The 19,118-nt window shown below is 38.1% G+C and overlaps 1 protein-coding gene across 1 annotated transcript in view; it reads right to left on the bottom strand.

Annotated features, from left to right (window-relative positions):
• Positions 1 to 4,166: 4,166 nt before the first annotated feature.
• LOC150086920 (cAMP-dependent protein kinase catalytic subunit beta-like) overlaps positions 4,167 to 19,118 on the bottom strand; it is a 54,642-nt gene continuing 39,690 nt past the window's right edge. The window contains exon 4 of the mRNA XM_090372323.1: positions 4,167 to 4,225. Within this exon, the coding sequence (XP_090228449.1) occupies positions 4,214 to 4,225 (12 nt within the window). The 3' untranslated portion in view covers positions 4,167 to 4,213. The remainder of the gene's footprint in view (positions 4,226 to 19,118) is intronic.

Below are 19,118 nucleotides of genomic sequence, written 5' to 3'. Positions count from 1 at the left end.
AAAAACCCACACAATTCCAGTTATCGGTATTATCGCAAATGCAATAAGATCAAGTTTACTACCCATTTATAACAGATTTCACTAATAGAAAAGCCCAATAAACCAGAAAGTGCAAATTGTTTTTATTGTTTTATGGTCATGACCTAAAGAAATAGGTTTACATTACAATATTTTCACAATACCTCCATTTATTCCTATAGGATGCAAAATAAGTTTACATATTTTTTTCAGTTTGCGCCGGCTTGCAAAACTTACATAAAGTCGAATTTACATAAGTTGAGTATTATGTAAGTCGGGGAGCACTTCTATAAAAGCAGCTAGCAATACTGGAAGAAAAGCAGATTCAAAAGCATGCGGCAGAATATACATCTAAGCAAATACTACAGAAAGTAGACCTAGAGATTCCAAAAAAAATATCAGCATGCTCAAAATAATGAATGCTGAGCAGCTAAAAAACAAGAGAACAGAGTATAGAACAACTTCAGGCAGTTCCCAACAACTGCAAATCTCATCTGATTTAAACAGGCTCAGGCAAAAGCAAAATGTATTAAGCAGACCAGCAAAGGGAAGCATGGGGGTATTTCGCCTCCACAGATACAAGAACTACAATATCAGAAACGATATGACATATGTACTAGAAAGACCCATGCATCAACCTTCCCATGCTCACTATTAACGGATGTGATGTTACAAAACCAGTAGAGATTACTAATACATTGGAAAAGATATTCATGAAATTGGAAAAGATATTCATGAAATTGGAAAAGACATTCATGACATCGTACTTGCCTCCTTTTCAGGTACACAAAACTCAAGCTGAGAAACATTTCATCAACTTTGAATCAGCATCTAGTGCTGCATACAACCTCCCCTTTACAATGTTAGAATTAGAGCATGCTCTAGCCACTACTAACCTCAATGCAGCAGGACCAGATGGAATACATTATATCATGATAGCACAACTTAGTGAACCAGCCCTTAAGACACTGTTACTTCTCTACAACAGAATATTCAAAGAAAATATCTTCCCGGGCAAATTGCATCATGCTTACATTTTGGCATTTCTGACACCAGGAAAAGATCCTACAAATCCACTACATTACTGACTTATAGCACTCACGTTGTATGAGCAAGGTCATGGAAAAAATGATCAATACCTATTTAACCTGGATTCTAGTTCAAAATAACCTCCCTAACCCAGTGCAATGTAGTTTCCGTGAAGGCAGATACGCTCTTGACCTACTGATCAGTGCAGAAATGAACATCCATGATGCCTTTGTATGAAAAGAACATCATGTCATGGTTCTCTTTGATATGGAAAAAGTCTTTGACACAGCCTGGAGATATGTTACAATGCAAAACCTATATGATCTAGGCCTATGTAGACACCTGCCACAGTTTATCAGAAACTTCCCACATCAGTCATTTCAAGTTAGAGTCCACAACCAGTTATCTTCAAATTTTATCCAGGAAGAAGGGGTCCCACAAGGCTCAGTACTAAGTGCCACCCTATTTAACATAATAATGAATTCAGTAACACAGGACCTACCACAAACAGTGTCCACTACCGTGACTTTAGTCATTGGAGATGCCAATGACTTTAGTATCTCCTGCCATTCTCCTAATATGTGAATAATAGAAAAAATTTGTAAGGTACTGTCAACAAACTTGTTAAATATTCCCAAAACAACAGCTTTTGCCTCTCACCCCAAGACTGCAGGGATACACTTCTGTAGGAAGTACATAGCCGACCGGGCTAGCCGAGTGGGTAAAGTACCTGCCCGGCAACCCAAAGGTCGCGGGTTCGATTCCCGCCTCGGGCTTGGATCAAAGTACTGCAAAAACCTTGGGAGGTGCAATATGGCCACAGAAGCCGATGCGCCAACAACTACCAAATCAAAGAAAAAAAAAAAACAAACAAAAGTAGGAAGTACATCTCGTAGTCTACATCCAGACCTGGAACTTCACCTAGAAAATCAAATCACCAGTAGTTCTGCTTTCTCGGTGCAGTTTTTGAGTAAAAACTTACCTTCCTTGAACCTTCCTAGCACTACAGATTACTTGTCTTAAAAACTAAAAATCTTAAGAGTACTTTCTGGCACAATGTGGGGAGCTGACCACTACACACTACTGCATTTGTACCATGCATTAATACAGTCACATCTAGAATACAGCTCTGCTAGACCAAGTGTTTTGTGTTGGCTTGATCCCATACACCACAGTTCTCTTTGTCTTGCACTAGGGGCATACCATACATTGCAAGTTCAGAGATATGCCAAAGCAAACGAAACCCTCTTGCAGTTACGCAGAAAAATGCTTTTGTTAAACTACGCAACCAAACTCAAAGGGCAACCAGAAAACCCTACTTGGAATGGACTTTTCTTGCCAAAATGGGAAAACCTTTACATAGCTTACTCATCTATAAACCCTTCAACAGGGATATGCCTTCACTCATTGCATGATTGGCAACTTGACCTTGGTAAGATACAGCCTACTGCCTCTCATACAGCCCCATTTTGGAGGTATCATATACCACTATGTGACTTTTGATTCACAGCATGGGGAAAACACACCTTATCCCAACAGAACATACTGCAAATTCATGCCACATTGAGAAGCTATTATGCACAATATACATAAATCTATATGGACAGATCTAAAATTAATACTCATGTTGGTGCAGCAGCATTATTTCCCAACATTACCATAGTCAAGAAACTCCCTATTGAATGCAGCAGCTATACTGCAGAATTCTGTGAACCCACATAGCCTCAAATTTCATATTCTCAACAAACATATTACACAGCATTATTCATACAGATTCCATTAGTGCTATCCACACCATACAGCAGAATACAAATCATGATAACCCCTTACTCATACAGCTTTGGAATACCATGACCAAGTTAAATAAGAACAAACAACTTCTCTTTTATTATTATTATTAGCCATATGGTGCAAGGAAGCCTGAGGCTTATGCTGCACCAGCCAAAAAAAATTCCGGAGTTATCCTGAAAGAGAGAGAGAGAGAGAGAGAGAGAGAGAGAGAGAGAGAGAGAGAGAGAAGTAGAAAGGAATCACCAAGAAAGAGAAGAATGATGATATCCAGCTCAGGCCACTGAGTGTGCCAAACCCACACTTACCAGATGTGAGCCCCTGGAGTTTGTTGGATCCCTGGCCACATTGGAATTGATGGAAATAAACATGCTGACCTAACTACCAAAACTGCTACAGATCATATAGATCAATCCTTTAGTACACCGGTCTTGGATTACAAGTTAATTGCAAAGAAGCTATGTCTTGAACAATGGCAGCACAGGGGCTCACATCTGGTGAGTATGGGCTTGGCACCCAGGGTCCTGACCTGGATATCATCATTCTTCTCTTTCTTGGTGATTCCCTTCTACTTCTGACTCGTTTCCTCTCTCTCTCTCAGTCACTCAAGGTAACTCGGAAATATTTTTTTGGCTGGTGCAGCAAAAGCCTCAGGCTTCCTTGCACCATATGGCTAATAATAATAATAATAAAAACATTTGACAAAGTTAAGTTGGTAGCAAGCTACTCCATAAAAGAAAGATCTCAAACTGTGGAAATTCAGTATATGCAAGAACAGACATGAAGAAGTCAAACAAGTAAGAGAAGCCCCTGTAGAAGACCTCAAGATCAAGAAGGAAGGCACTGGCCATGACTTTCAAGGTCAAAGTTGAGGCAGTTCTGCAGACTCTAATGATGACTAGAAAGATAAGACACTGAACAGAGTTCATATGTTTTCTACTGGTGCTTTTCCTGCTGTTGCTGCAATCTTCTTTGTAGCTTTGCACAAAGGACTGTTTTTGTTATGTTGCTGCTCTTTTTCTTTTTGTATCAAAATTTATTTATATTACTGGATAAAAAAAATTGAAATTTCAGTTTTTCAGTTTTTTTTTTTTTTATATTCATTTTAAGACAGCAGAATAAAAAAATTAAAATTATTTTGTGCAAAACCTATACATATTGTGTAGTATAATGAAATTGCAATGCACATAAACTAAAGAAACTAGTAGACAAACATAATATAGAAACTGACAATTCTGTAATCCTGCTAAATGCAGCAAATCGAAAATTCTTATATATTTCAAATGGCTTACCTGAAAACTGAAATGAAGTTTCACTATAAATGGAAATTCAATACAATGTGAAATCTTCCTTTCTTGCTGTGTTTGCTGTACTTGCTTCATAATGGAGCCTACAAATATGAAACAACTGATCCTTCCCAAACATATTTATTAAGAAAATATCAATAAAGTATTTTCAATGCGGTTCTTACTCAAATCTGGTTTAGCTGTTCTAGCAATTAGTAATACTGGTTAAACATTTTAAAACAGCCTATATAATAAATGATTTAATTGTTCTTAGCATGAATATTCATTAATTAGCACTTATGTTTTTAGTGAAACATTCTGGATTTTTTGGTTCATTCCTTTTTGCTATCAGTGAAGGCAGCCTAGCAATGCCTAAAACATCCATGAATTTGTGAGGACCTCTGAGGCCCCCACAAATGGAGTTTGTTAGTACATTGTAGGAGCCAGTATTCTGCAGAGTAAATGCACTTGCTGTTGGTGGGTGCTGATGATGATGCCCAGATTTTTGATGAGTATAGGACAACTGAATAAATATGTGTCTAGATATATTTCCTCACCAGGAATGAATCCCTGATGTGTAGCAGTTGATACTTGGTGATCCATAAAATTGACAAAATCCGGATGGAGGTTTAAAAATGTGTGCACTGAAGTTTAGTTTGGTGTCAAAAACAACACCTACGTTAGAGTGAATTTTGGCACATAACATTTCCAATCCTCCAAGAGAGAGAGAGAGAGAGAGAGAACAATTACGGAAATAAATCAAATCCCAGAGAGGAACAACCTCTCTGGGAAAGCCCACCGTCATTTTGTGAGGACCTCTAAGGCCCCCACAAATTCACTATACTGTCCTTGTGGTGGAAAAAAAAGTTTTTTTTTTTTTTTCAGTTGATACTGTACACTGAGTGCACAGAAATCATGGGATACCTACCTAGTATTGGGTAGGCCCACCTTTCGCCCAGATAAGGGCAGTCACACAGCAAGGCATTGAGTCTGCTAGTTCACAAAAGTATTCCACAGGTATTTCCATATCCATGCTTGCTGCACCACTGTCTGTAATTCCATTCCATTCCTGGGTGGAGGATCCAAAGCTTGAACAAACCTTTCCACAGTATCTCACAGATGCCCCACAGAGTTCATGTCCGATGAACGGGAAGGCCATTCCATGGTGATAAAATCTGCGGAATGCTTTTTGAACCATGTTCTGATCACCATGGCTCTGTGGGGCGGCAAACTTGTGGGTGCACACAACGACAGTTCAGAGATGTGTCTAGATGTACCAAAGGTACCAACGTGTGCCAGATAAACATGCCCCAGACCATTACTGACTGCCCACCTGCCTGAACCGTTCCTGAACAGTCCTGTCCGAAATAACTGGAAATGGGACTCATCAGACCAGGAGACCTATCTCAAATCATCCAAGGTCCAGTGCCGATGTTCTTTCACCCAGTTGAGGCGTAGAGTCCTGTGTCATGGTGTTAGCCTTGTTAGCTGACAGTGGCTCCCATAACCTATTGCGGATAATGATCACTAGATGGTCTTGGTGGAGACATTTCTGGCAAGTGATTTGTGCAACTGTCACTCTCCGGTTGACAAACAATGCAAGACAGACAACCGCCATGTTCATCCACCACCTTTCTCTGCCCACAGCACTGTCCACGAGGAGATGTTATTCCAGAAATGCCGTATTCCCAATATACTTTTGATAGTGTTGAACGGGGATAGTGCAATTTCTGTACCACGATAGAGTGATCCATGCGTCGGGCACCCACTATCATCTCCTCTTTTAAAGTCGGTTAACTCACGACATTTATCCATACTGACATTGAATTACTGTCTACATTAATGCAGTGTACCTTATACCTACCAAGTGGTGGGTTCATCCACTAGCAAGAGGAGTGACAGCGTCACATTTCCCAGGAACCAGGTATCCCATGAATTCTGTCCTTTCGGTGTATAAATCTGGTTTCCTTTTATTTCTCTGCTAATGCTAACTTTTTTTTTAGCATTACAATGCATTCAACTTGGCTGTTTCAAACATGCCAGACATCTGCTGCACGTGTATATATGTGTGGCCAGGTATACACAAATATATATACTCATCCCAACTGAAGAGTGGCAGAAGTGCTGTCACCATTTGGGTTGTGTCTCATACTTTGGGTTTGGTAGATCACATTACTCATTTTTTATTGTTGTTCCCAGATCAATGAAAGTTGCTAGGATGCACTATAAGTGGAAAAAAGCAGTTCAATGTTTCATGTATTATTTATTTTAATAAAGCTTCACTGTCCGTAACATTGTTTATTCTGTTATATCATGTTACAGTGGATCAATGAATAAAAATATGATCCGTGATCTTTTTCTCCTTATGTCAGCATAAACTTTCTTTTGCACATGTATAAAATAAATAAAAAACACCACAACTAAAGTGAAAATTATGGTTGGCACTCTTTTTCTGTATTATTTGTTTCAAAGTTATCTGTCGGGCTAGCTGTTATCTTGCCTATTTGCTGTCAAATTAAAAGTTTAGCATAGATTGCCTTTATGTTTCTTATTTGGACCTAGTTAAACAGGCAGATAACAATCAGAAACAGATAGCCTTGCTAATTATTGGTGGGATATATTGAATGGTGTTAGCCCTTGAAAAAGTGCCATTCAATGTATCCGATTATCAATAATTAGCTGCATAATCATTATTTCATTCTATTTTATATTTTTATTTTATTGCTAATTATATGTTTATTTCTAGGGTAAAGCAATGTAAACCCACACAGGCTATCTTAGTCTTTATAGGTCCTTTTGGCATTATGGTCCACTTAGTACTTTTATGCCAATGTCGATTCCGGTTATTTGGGACACATCAGGACTTGTGCATTTTGGCCTGAGTAAGCGGCTGCCCCAGTTATGTGAAGTTTCACGTAAATAGTTAAAAATACATGTACAATGGACCCCCACTTTAAAATTGATTTTCTGTACAATCAAATCACATTACAATGGACTCATCAAAGTAAAGTACCGTTCCCTATACGACATGTAGTAAGTGCCGGTCATTATGATCACGTTTGAATTGAATTTTAATTCTATTAAACAGCAATTCTAATTAGCAAAAATAGGAGGAATATTATCCACAGGCTATAAAAGAAGATATATCAAGCACAAATTTACACTTTATTAGCTTACCAATTAAAAAATTAAATGATACATGAAAATCGGAAGGATATTTTCCAAAATAAAAATAAATTTATGCTTACATGCATAGCTTAATTAATACGTACTGTAATATGTATATGCTAACTAGTTGATATTTCTGTTCACTAACATTTGTGGGTGGGGGTTAAAATTTAAAAGAGTAAAAAAGATAAGCATTCAATAACAAAGAACACGGCATACACACAAATCGCAAGTAACACGATACTCACAAGTGAGAACGGAGTAACAAGTTATGAAGCTTAAAAAATAGGAATGAAGAGAAGATTCTGAAAATTTGTTTTTTATATGATTCAAGATTTCATTGAAGGGGAAACACATTTCACCATAATGTGAAAACCCACAGAATTCTAGCTATCGGTATTATCGCAAATTCAATAAGGTCAAGTTTACTATCCGTTTATAATAGATTGCACTAACAGAAAAACCCAACAAACAGGGGACTGCTAATTGTTTTATTGTTTTATGGTTGTGACCTCCATAAATCCGACCAAACCAAGTGGTACGGTCGGAGACAATCGTAGGATAATCTCAAGTGTGCAGTCTCCTGCCCTGATTAAATGGTATGTTGTCCCAATTAAGCAAAGTAAACCCTGGCTATTTTCTTGATTGGGTTCTGTTCTTTAAGATTTGTCTCAAATAAATGGCTGCTCCGATTAACCGATGGCCCAAATAACCAGAATCCACTGTGTGTATATATATACATATATATATACATACAAATTTGTATATATATATATATATATATACATACACACACAGTGGGGCCTCTACTTATGATGACATCGACATCCAATATTCTCAGGAACCGATATACCTTCCATACGATCTCTTATTTTAAGGACCAATGATATTTGCAGGTACCAGTGGCTTTCCAATGTAGCTGGAATGATACATGAGTTGAAATTTACAGACACGGGGCGCACAGAATATCACTCATATGATTGTTCTCAACCAACTAGCCTCCTTTATTATTATTCAACAACGTTATTGTTCAACATGTGAGGCATGGAATATCACTTGTACGAGATTGTTTCAGATCTATGACGATCTGAAACTTAAAGCTCCATCAACCAGTGGCAGTGCTGTGCGCTTTGAAGACTTTAAAGCCAGCAGAGACTGGTTCGGGCGCTTCAAAAAAAAGGGCAAATATCAAAAGTGTTGAAAGGCATGGGGAGGCATTCATTGCTGATAAAAAAAACAGCTGAGACATTTAAAATTGAATTCCGAGAGTTTGTTGATTAGGAGGGTTATCTTCCCCAGCAGGTTTTTAACATTGACGAAACCGGCCTATTATGGAAGCGAATCCCCAGGAAAACGTACATCACCAAGGATGAGGCTAGTTTACCTGGGCATAACCCTATGAAAGATAGGCTCTATCTCCCTTGCTGGGTGTCAATGCCTCTTGAGATTTTAAGCTGAATCCTTTGCTTATGTATCACTCTAGCACCCCAGAGTATTTAAACAACAAAACATGACAAAGGCATGCTGGGAGTGTTTTGGTACAGTAACAAGAAAGCCTGGGTTACAGGATATGCCTTCAATGAATGGGAGCTTGAAGTTTTCTGTCCTTCATGGAAGAGTCATCTTGAGAAGAATAAGCTTCCTGTGAAGGCACTGCTCCTGCTGGATAATGTGCCAGGCCATGATCCCAACCTTGTTCAATCTCTTCAGGCACAATTTGAATTTGTTCAAGTCAAATTTTTGCCACTCAACAAACATCACTCCTCTTCTCCAACCAATGTACTAGCAAGTGATTGCAAACTTCAAGAAAATTTACACCACGAAAATGTTCGCAAGTTGCTCTGCAGCGACCTTTGATAAAAATGCTGTCACCCTCAAAGATTTTTGGAGGTCGAAGTTCAACATGCTGGACTGCGTGAGGCTGATTGTAAGTTCTTGGAATGATGTTTCCACCAGGTGCTTAAATTCAACCTGAAAAAATATCTGACCTTTAATTATCCATAATGTTGACAGATTTGAAGATGATCTTGTCACTCTTGGTAAATCAATGGGTCTGGAGGTTGGCAAAGACGATGTGGAGGACCTTATTGAAGCTCATGGGTGTGAGCTAACAACAGAGAAGCTACAAGAGTTGAAGAAAATTATAGGAGTGACACTGTAGAGGAAGAGAAAGAAAAAGACACCCAAAAAGTGTCAGCTGAAGACCATCATTTCTTGTTGGGACCGTTTAAGAGAAGTTATAAAAAGCACCACGACACTGAAAACATTGAACTCATGATTGGCAAAATAGAAGATGAAATCATTTCTTACTTCAGGAAGCTACAAAGAAGTTCGTCATAAAATAGTCCGCTTTGGACAGTTTCTTTGCAAGTAGAAGCAAAAGACAAAAGACTGAAAAGACACCTGACGCTTGATATAGTCCCACCACCACTACACCACCACTGATTTCATCGGCAGGGCACTTTAAGTCTAATGTATATGCTAATTTATTGTTTGTTTTTTTGGATAAGGTAAAGAAAGCCAACACGAGAATGACGAGAAACATCGGACAACTTACGTGGAAAATTAGTTTCCCGACACCGGACTCTAGCACTGCTCGCTTGGTAAACAGATGGTACGTGTTATCGGTCTGGAGCCGAAATCGAGAAGGATATATTGATTGACAGCGTGGCAAACGATGAAATGATTGGTGGTGGGCACGAGAGAGAACAAGCTACTGTGTAGTAATTGGTTGGCATTATAATGTGTATTTATGAGTAAAGAACAGTGCATAATAGTCTAGTAATGAACGGTAAACGGGTAATAGTAGCAATGAATCTTTTAAATATGGAAGAAATTTGTAAGGAAAATAAAACATTGATTGATTTTTTGATGAAAATTAAATTAATAAAAGTTTCGTTCTGTTCATTTTTATGTTTTTTTCTCATCATTAAAAGCAGATTTTTGGAGTTCGTGAGTGTTTTTACTATACTGTTGATTTAGGTTTGGTTACAAAAAAAGGAAACGGTTTCTTTATTTTTTGTTATATTTCGTAACCTGACCTTAAATGGTAGGTTAAGAAATAATAGAAACGGTTTCCTTATATTTAGTGACCTAACCTTAAACGTTAGGTTAGGAAATAATATAAGAAAAGAAAGAAAGATTCTATATACAAAGGGTACTAGGAAAGTTTTGCAATACAGCTTTGTTTATTTAATTTTTTCAAAGTAATTTCCTCTATGTTCAATACACCTCTCCATTCTCCGAAACCAATCTTTAAACCAGTTCTGCCAAGTTTCACTAGGGAGTAAAGCACACTCGTTGTCCCAAGCCCGTAGAAGGTCCTTATCACTGGAAAACCGCCTCCCTTTTAGCTTCATTTTCACATGCGAGAACAGTGCAAAGTCGCAGGGAGCAAGGTCTGGGCTGTAGGGAGGGTGCTCGAGAAGTTTCAGTCCTGTCGTGGTCAAATATTTGGTGCAGGCTTTGGCGCGGTGAGCTGCAGCATTATCGTGATGGAGGTACCAGGTGTCCATTCTTGACTTTGGCCGCAGGTTCTTCATAGATCCAATGACTTTAGGCAGGCATTGTTCAGTATACCACTTAGCTGTGACTGTCTTCTGCGTGTCCAAAACGACACGTTCCACAATTCCACTCGATTTGAAAAATACAGCTATCATTTTCTTCTTTACAGATCGGGATTTTCTGACAATTACGGGTGTGTCGTCATCATCAAAGACCCAAACTTTGTTTTGAGCCTTGGTCGGCAGATCGTAATAGTACAGCCAAGTCTCGTCACCTGTCACAATGTTGTTCACATACCGAGATTGTCCCTTATCAAACTTTTTTAACATCTCCCGGCACCAAGTCACACGTCGTGCCATCTGCTCTTCAGTCAGCTGATGCGGCACCCAGAGAGAACAAAGTTTCTTCACGTGCAAATGATCTTGCAGAATCGAACGAATTGCTGGTGCATTTAGGCCCAAAGTATCCTCTATCTGTTGGTAGGTCACTCGCCTGTTTTCGTCAAGCATTTTCCTCACAGCAGTAACGTTTTCCTCCGTAACTGACGTTCGTGGCCTTCCCGGCCTCTCAGAATCCTCCAGAGTGAAATTTCCCCTTTGGAATTCTCTATACCACCTGAATATCGTTGTACGATGTGGACAATCATCATCTAGTGCAAGAGTCATTTCTTCTAAGCACTGGTCTATGGTTAAACCACGCACGAAATTATACCGCAAAACTGTCCTTATCTCATTTCGTGACCACGATGCCATCGCACGCACTTTACACTCTCACTACTAAAGAATAACTGAGCCCATCGACTTGGCGCGGTGGCTACTATGCACGTATGAACATGTCTCAACATGCAGCAACAAGCAGCTTCCTGTGATTTATTGTTGCATCATATTGCAAAACTTTCCTAGTACCCTTTGTGTATATATATATATATATATATATATATATATATGTACAGTAAAATCTTGTTAATACAAACTCAGTTTATACAAAGTACTTGTTTATATGAAGCACATACCATTCCCCTATGAAAGGATAGGCTTTTCTATGTAAATATATTCGTTTATTACAAAATTCGGTAAATATATTTTACAAAGTTCTTTTTCACCCTGTGAGAAATAAATATTGTTATTTTGTATGTATAATACAAATCTTGGTAGAGCGATCCGATTATTGCTCCTGGCCACCTGGCACCCTACTTCCCGAAGGATGGCACTGACTTGTTAGAAATTAGTTTTGTGTAAACAAAAGCAGTTTATGGTAGCTACAACATCAACTGCACCCTGAAAAACATCTTTCTGAAGGATGAGTTGTTAAATTAACAAAAGAATAAAAAGTTTTTCTAAGTTGTTTACATGCACTCCCTCGCTCTCCACGGGAATAAGGTCAATTGCAATTGTTACCCCAGTTCAAAGAGTCTTTTGCTATTGTATACAGCAATCTATTTTTTGTGCCATTTTATCTGAGCTGATGTCTTTATCGGAACTTGTGTCTTTAAATTAATTTAAAATTTGTTTATATAAAATCTTATCTAGCAGTGTTATGGCGACAAAATGTAGATGAAAAGAATTAAGCCTGGAAATTAAACTAAAAATTATACAAGAGGCTGATAAGATAGAAAGAAGCAAAACGGACATTGCAAAGGAATACAATATCCCTTTACCTACTTTATCTACAATACTGAAAAACTGAAAAAGACTTGAAGAAGTTTGTGACACTGGAGCAGTGATGAAAAACAGGAAATGAATTCATGGTGCAAAACACGAGGAGCTTGAAACAAAACTTTTCAAGTGGTACCAACAAATGCATGCATCTAATTTGCCAATAAAAGGGCCGATTTTTCAAGAAAAGGCAAATTATCTAGCTCAGCAACATGGGATGCGACTTTAAATGCAGCAGTGACTGGCTCCAAAGATTTAAAGACAGGAATAACTTGGTTTCACGAAATGTTTGTAGTGAGTCTGGATTAGTTGAAAAAGATCTGTATGGTCCATCCTTGAAAAATATGAGGCAAAGGATATTTTTAATCTTGATGAGACAGGTTTATTTTATAATTTGCTGCCAAACAAAACATTTGCTGTTCAAGGAAAGTCTTGCCATGGTGGAAAATTAAGTAAACAAAGACTCACTGTTCTGCTGTGCTGCAATTCAGATGGCAGTACAAAACTATGCCCACTTGTGATTGGTAAGTTTTCCAAGCCAAGATGTTTTTAAGCAGTTAACCAACTTCCCTGTGATTATGAGGCCAATAGAAGTGCTTGGCTTACGGTCAAAATTTTTCAGTCTTGGTTATCAAAATTGGACAGAAGAATGGCTTCAGAAAAAAGGAACATTTTGATGATTCTAGACTGTTGTACAGCACATTCTGCCGAGACACTTAAGTTGACAAATATACGGCTGTAGTTTTTACACCCAATACCACCATTTTAATGCAACCACTGGATCAAGGCATTATTTATAACCTCAAGAGAGCATAAAGAGCCCATCTGATAAGGTACTTGATCTGCAACATAGAAGGAGGGAACAATTTGCAGCCAAATTGGAATGTCTTGGATGCTATTCGTAATCTTATTATTGCTTGGGAAAGTATTACATCAAGTGTAATAATCAACTGCTTCAGAAAGAGTGGCTTTCGAGAGAACATTATCGAAAAACATAGTCCAGCAGACGAATGTGATAGCAATAGTGAGGAATGGAGGAATTTGAAGGAGCATAAGGATTTTGTTGGCAAATTTGAAGAGTTTGTGAAGGTGGATGATGAAGTTGCTACCACTGAAATGCCAACACCAGAAGAGCTGCTGGGTACCAAACAAAACAATGATGTTTTTGTTACCAGCGACAGTGAAAGTGAAGAAGCTCGCACACTGCCATCTAAAAAAGATGCCCGAAATGCATTGAACATAATAGAGACTGTGTTGGCCTGCAGTAACATTAATAAAGAAACAACTATTGCATTTGATAACATCTGTGCTGTAGTTAAAAATGTATATAGAACAAAAATTGTGTTTAAATTAGATTAATTTATTAAAAAGGTAATGGCTTGTATGTCTCCTTTTATGTTAAGATTGTAATTCTTTTTACACTGATACTAAAATATTGTATATATCAAAATATATACTGTACAATATTTTCATTTCCGTTAATATGGCTTAGTTTATCTTACAAATAAAATAAAAGCTTTAAAAAATATGTTATTCCTATTACTGTATTGTTAGACAAGGTTTTTGTTTTTATTTTATTTTTATTATTTTATTTTATTAATTTACTTTTGATATTATTATTATTTATTATTTTTCTTAGATATACAGTATGTACCAAAAAAACCAGTAAAATTTTGACACTTTTGGGGGTCCTCGTTACTACAAACCTCGTTATTACAAAACGTGAAAATTTAGGTCCCTTGAACTTTGTATTAACGAGATCCGCTGTATGTATATATATATATATATATATATATATATATATATATAGTGAACAGCTGCTGAGGTGTTGATTGATGTTATGATACACGTGTATCTGCACGAGTGTCTTTAAAAGTAAAAGTACAGTAATAAAACAATAATAGTTTGTTAATAAACAATTTATGCGCTAGTCCACACGATTCTAAAGAAAAAAGGTTAGGTTACCCCCTCCATTTCAGGAAGGGTTCAAGCTCCCATGAGATTCAAGTGGAGGTAAACCTATTTTATGTGTTGTTGGGGAACGAATTACAGGAAATCAATGTGTTATCGGTTTCAACTTACAATATTTTCAACAACGGATTTTCTGGAACGAATTACCATCAGATGTTGGGGAACCACTGCATATATATATATACAAAGGGTACTAGGAAAGTTTTGCAATATGATGCAACAATGAATCACAGGAAGCTGCTTGTTGCTGCATGTTCGTACGTGCATAGTAGCCAACGCGCCAAGTCGATGGGCTCAGTTATTCATTAGTAGTGAGAGTGTAAAGTGTTTGCGATGGCATCGTGGTCACGAAATGAGATAAGGACAGTTTTGCGGTATAATTTCGTGCGTGGTTTAACCATAGACCAGTGCTTAGAAGAAATGACTCTTGCACTAGATGATGATTGTACGATTGTCCACATCGTACAACGATATTCAGGTGGTATAGAGAATTCCAATGGGGAAATTTCACTCTGGAGGATTCTGAGAGGCCGGGAAGGCCACGAACGTCAGTTACGGAGGAAAACGTTACTGCTGTGAGGAAAATGCTTGACGAAAACAGGCGAGTGACCTACCAACAGATAGAGGATACTTTGGGCCTAAATGCACTAGCAATTCGTTCGATTCTGCAAGATCATTTGCACGTGAAGAAACTTTGTTCTCTCTGGGTGCCGCATCAACTGACTGAAGAGCAGATGACACGACATGTGACTTGGTGCCAGGAGATGTTAAAAAAGTTTGATAAGGGACAATCTCGGTATGTGAACAACATCGTGACAGGTGACGAGACTTGGCTGTACTATTACGATCTGCCTACCAAGGCTCAAAACAAAGTTTGGGTCTTTGATGATGACGACACACCCGTAATTGTCAGAAAATCCCGATCTGTAAAGAAGAAAATGATAGCTGTATTTTTCAAATCGAGTGGAATTGTGGAACGTGTCGTTTTGGACACGCAGAAGACAGTCACAGCTAAGTGGTATACTGAAAAATGCCTGCCTAAAGTCATTGGATCTATGAAGAACCTGCGGCCAAAGTCAAGAATGGACACCTGGTACCTCCATCACGATAATGCTGCAGCTCACCGCGCCAAAGCCTGCACCGAATATTTGACCACGACAGGACTGAAACTTCTCGAGCACCCTCCCTACAGCCCAGACCTTGCTCCCTGCGACTTTGCACTGTTCCTGCATGTGAAAATGAAGCTAAAAGGGAGGCGGTTTTCCAGTGATGAGGACCTTCTACGGGCTTGGGACAACGAGTGTGCTTTACTCCCTAGTGAAACTTGGCAGAACTGGTTTAAAGATTGGTTTCGGAGGATGGAGAGGTGTATTGAATGTAGAGGAAATTACTTTGAAAAAATTAAATAAACAAAGCTGTATTGCAAAACTTTCCTAGTACCCTTTGTATATATATAATGAGAGCATTTTTGTTTTATATTAGAAAACAAAAAAATTTAGAGCTAAGGTAGCAACAAACCAGGTACATAAACAATAGCCTTCAATGTTTTGTAAATTAATCAAAATCCACTTATTGCCTATTAGCTATACTGAGATACACAAAGAATTTTAGAATTTTTATCACAGATGAAAGATATGGTAGGTTGAATTACAAAACTAACACAAGTACAATATAAATATATCACTGCAACATTGAGGTAGCGTGTTTTGCATGCCAAATAAGCCAGCTCAAATAAACAGCAAAACAGAGTGATATATTCTGGTGCAGCTTATTTAAGGGCAATAGGACCAATACAAATAGAAATTCTAACATACAAAGATATAACAAAAGCTTTATAAAACTATAAAAAAAAAGTAAATGGTTAATGTATCAAAGGTAATATTCCATATATTTGTTAGGGTTAAAAATTTGAAAGAGTCTGCAATTCTGCCAGGCACGACAGGAGGGATTATATGATGAGACCCTTGTCAATCAATTCAGCCCTGGAGAGATTATGCAAGGCTCATGGGGTAGAATTTTTCTCAGCGTGGTCTGTGCTTGTTAACAGGAGAGATTGTTTCTACAGGGATGGCTTACACTTAAAGAGAAAGGATGCAAGAATATTTGCTGATGCTATCAAGGCAGTGTTGGGGGGGGGATCGAAAAACTGCTAGCTTGAGGGGCATTCGCAGACTAATAGATTAACAGCAAAGGTGAAAGTGATTCTTGCACTGCTTCTATTGGAATGAGCAGCAGCCTGGAAAGCAAGGTACTGTGGATTTCATGGACTGCTGGGAGTCATCATGGAACATGTAAATACATGGGTTGTGTTAGGATAGCTAAGAGTAAGAACAGGTGCATGTATACTTGCATATACACCAATGCTAGGAGTATAGAAAATAAAGTTGATGAATTTGAGGTGCCGGTGAAGACATCAAAGGCTGATGTTGTTGGGATATCAGAGATGTCACACAGAGATAAGGAATGGCGTACACATTGTACTCCTCAAATTGGAATTTGAGGAGTACAATGTGTACAGAAAGGATAGAAGTGGAGGAGGGGTGATGCTGCTATTTAAGAAACACATAAAATCAATGGAAGTGCATCCAGTTGACATGGGTCAACAATGCAGTGTTGAGTCAGTTTGGTGTGACATAATCACTGAAAAAACCAAGTTGACAGTAGGAGTGTGTTATAGGCCTAATGACTCTGATGACTACAATGAACAACTGCAACTGTACAGAGAAACAGAGTGGGCCAGTAAATCAGATTGTCTTTTAATGGGGGATTTTAACTTCCCAGATATAGACTGGAATTTGTGGGTTGGTCACTCAGACACTAGCAAGACATTTGTGGATTTATTGGATGATTGTTTTCTACAGCAGCATGTTCAAGAGGCAACCAGAGGGAGTAATACTCTTGATCTGATTATCAGCAGTGATCACAGTCAAACCGGACCCAGGTCTATCAGTGCCCTATGCAAGATTTTCTGGTGCATCCTCTCCAATTTCCTATTAAGTTAACACATTATATGTTTACTATTAACTGAAAAATACTTACTGTTTTATTTTAAAAAAGAAACAATGTATGAGAGCCCCTGAAGGATACAATCAAATATATTATTTAGGAAATAAATTAACCACATTTTACAATATCACAACTTTTGGAAGATCGTGACTTGAGATTTACAGCAAATCAGTGAATTTGCACAGCATTTTGCACTCTCTAAATTTTGGCAATGTGTGCGGCCACACCACTCGATCATACCTGAAGTCAGCCCTGAACACAGTGTACTGGTGTGGGATTTACTTAAAAATGTAACTAACATCAGGGATAAAAGGAAGGGTTTTTGCTTTCATAAAGGTGACTACAGTGGTCTCAGAGATTTCTGAAATTCTATACAGGAGGACAAACGGATGGTGTTACCAACAGCAAATTCTAAATGGGAAGCATTCAAGGAATTAATCTTGGAAGCTACTAGGCTTTTCATACTAAGAAATAACATTCAAGGTTTAGGCCAAAACGGATGTCAGATGAACTAATAAAACTCGTGGCACAGAAAAAAATGTGTGGGATGCATATAAATTATCAGGAGACACGGATGCCTACAGTAGATATAAGATAGTCTGTAACCAAGTCATAAAGGATATTAGCAAAGGCAGATTACAAGAAATCTTTGGCAAAAGGATGCAAAGAAAAACAGTAAAAACTTGTTTACGTATGTAAACTCTAAAAAGAAGGGGATGAATCAGATTGGTCCACTTGACATCAACAGATCAATTGTTGATGAACCTGCTGAGGTAGCTTACAAACTGAATGAGTATTTTGCATCTACATTCACACATGAGGAATGTCTGTAGGCTGGCTTGGAGCTAAATAATTTTGTAATAACTCACAACAAAGTGGAAGAGAAGTTGTTGAAATTGACCATAACAAAGGCACCTTGGGTGGATGGGTCTATCCAGTTATATTAAAGGAAGCAGCAAAGGAAGTAAGCAAACTCTTAGCCATAGTTATGAAAGCTTCCTTGGACTCAGAGGAGGTCCCCATGAACTGGATATGTGAAAATGTGTCCCCAAGTCACAAAGTGTGATCAAAGGGTGACATGAGTAATTACAGACCTATTAGTTTAACACCACATTTCCATTAATAACCCTACTATGTCAGTATTAGTTGTTCTAACGAGAGAGAGAGCTCAAATTCTCTCATTTTATAGAAGACACTCCTGACATTACAGGATACACAGTTGAGACTAAGTATTCTTGTATAATTTACTACCCTGATACATCCTTTGAAGTTACTTAAGCTTGTTTCCCTATCATTAGCTTCCCTTTCATTTGAAAATTTAGTACTATTGAACATCTCGCCAATAATGGCTGCTGCAGCAAGAAAGAACTTTTGTATGGACAAGCATTACTTTGTCCCATTTCAGATAAATGTGCATCTATATTGCCTTTATCCTGTTCAAATAACAGTTTTCTTGAACCTTCAAGGTATCTGCATTGATAATGACAAAAACCTCTGCACCACCTATATTCAAAGGCATTCAGTCTCTTCAAAAAAAGTTTCCTTCTACCTACAAGTGTTCCAGAGAAAATAATAGAGTCACTGGCTAAAGAGGCACTGCAGGATCATCTAGACAGGACTGCAGTTATAGTTCACACACAGCATGGATTTGTTAAGAGAAAGTCTTGTCTGACAAATTTGATTGGAGACTATG

The sequence above is a fragment of the Mastigoproctus giganteus genome, chromosome 4, assembly GCF_048544385.1.
Source record: "Mastigoproctus giganteus isolate SK-2022 chromosome 4, ASM4854438v1, whole genome shotgun sequence".
Taxonomy (NCBI): Eukaryota; Metazoa; Arthropoda; class Arachnida; order Uropygi; family Thelyphonidae; genus Mastigoproctus; species Mastigoproctus giganteus.
This window is presented reverse-complemented; position numbering and strand designations above follow the sequence as displayed.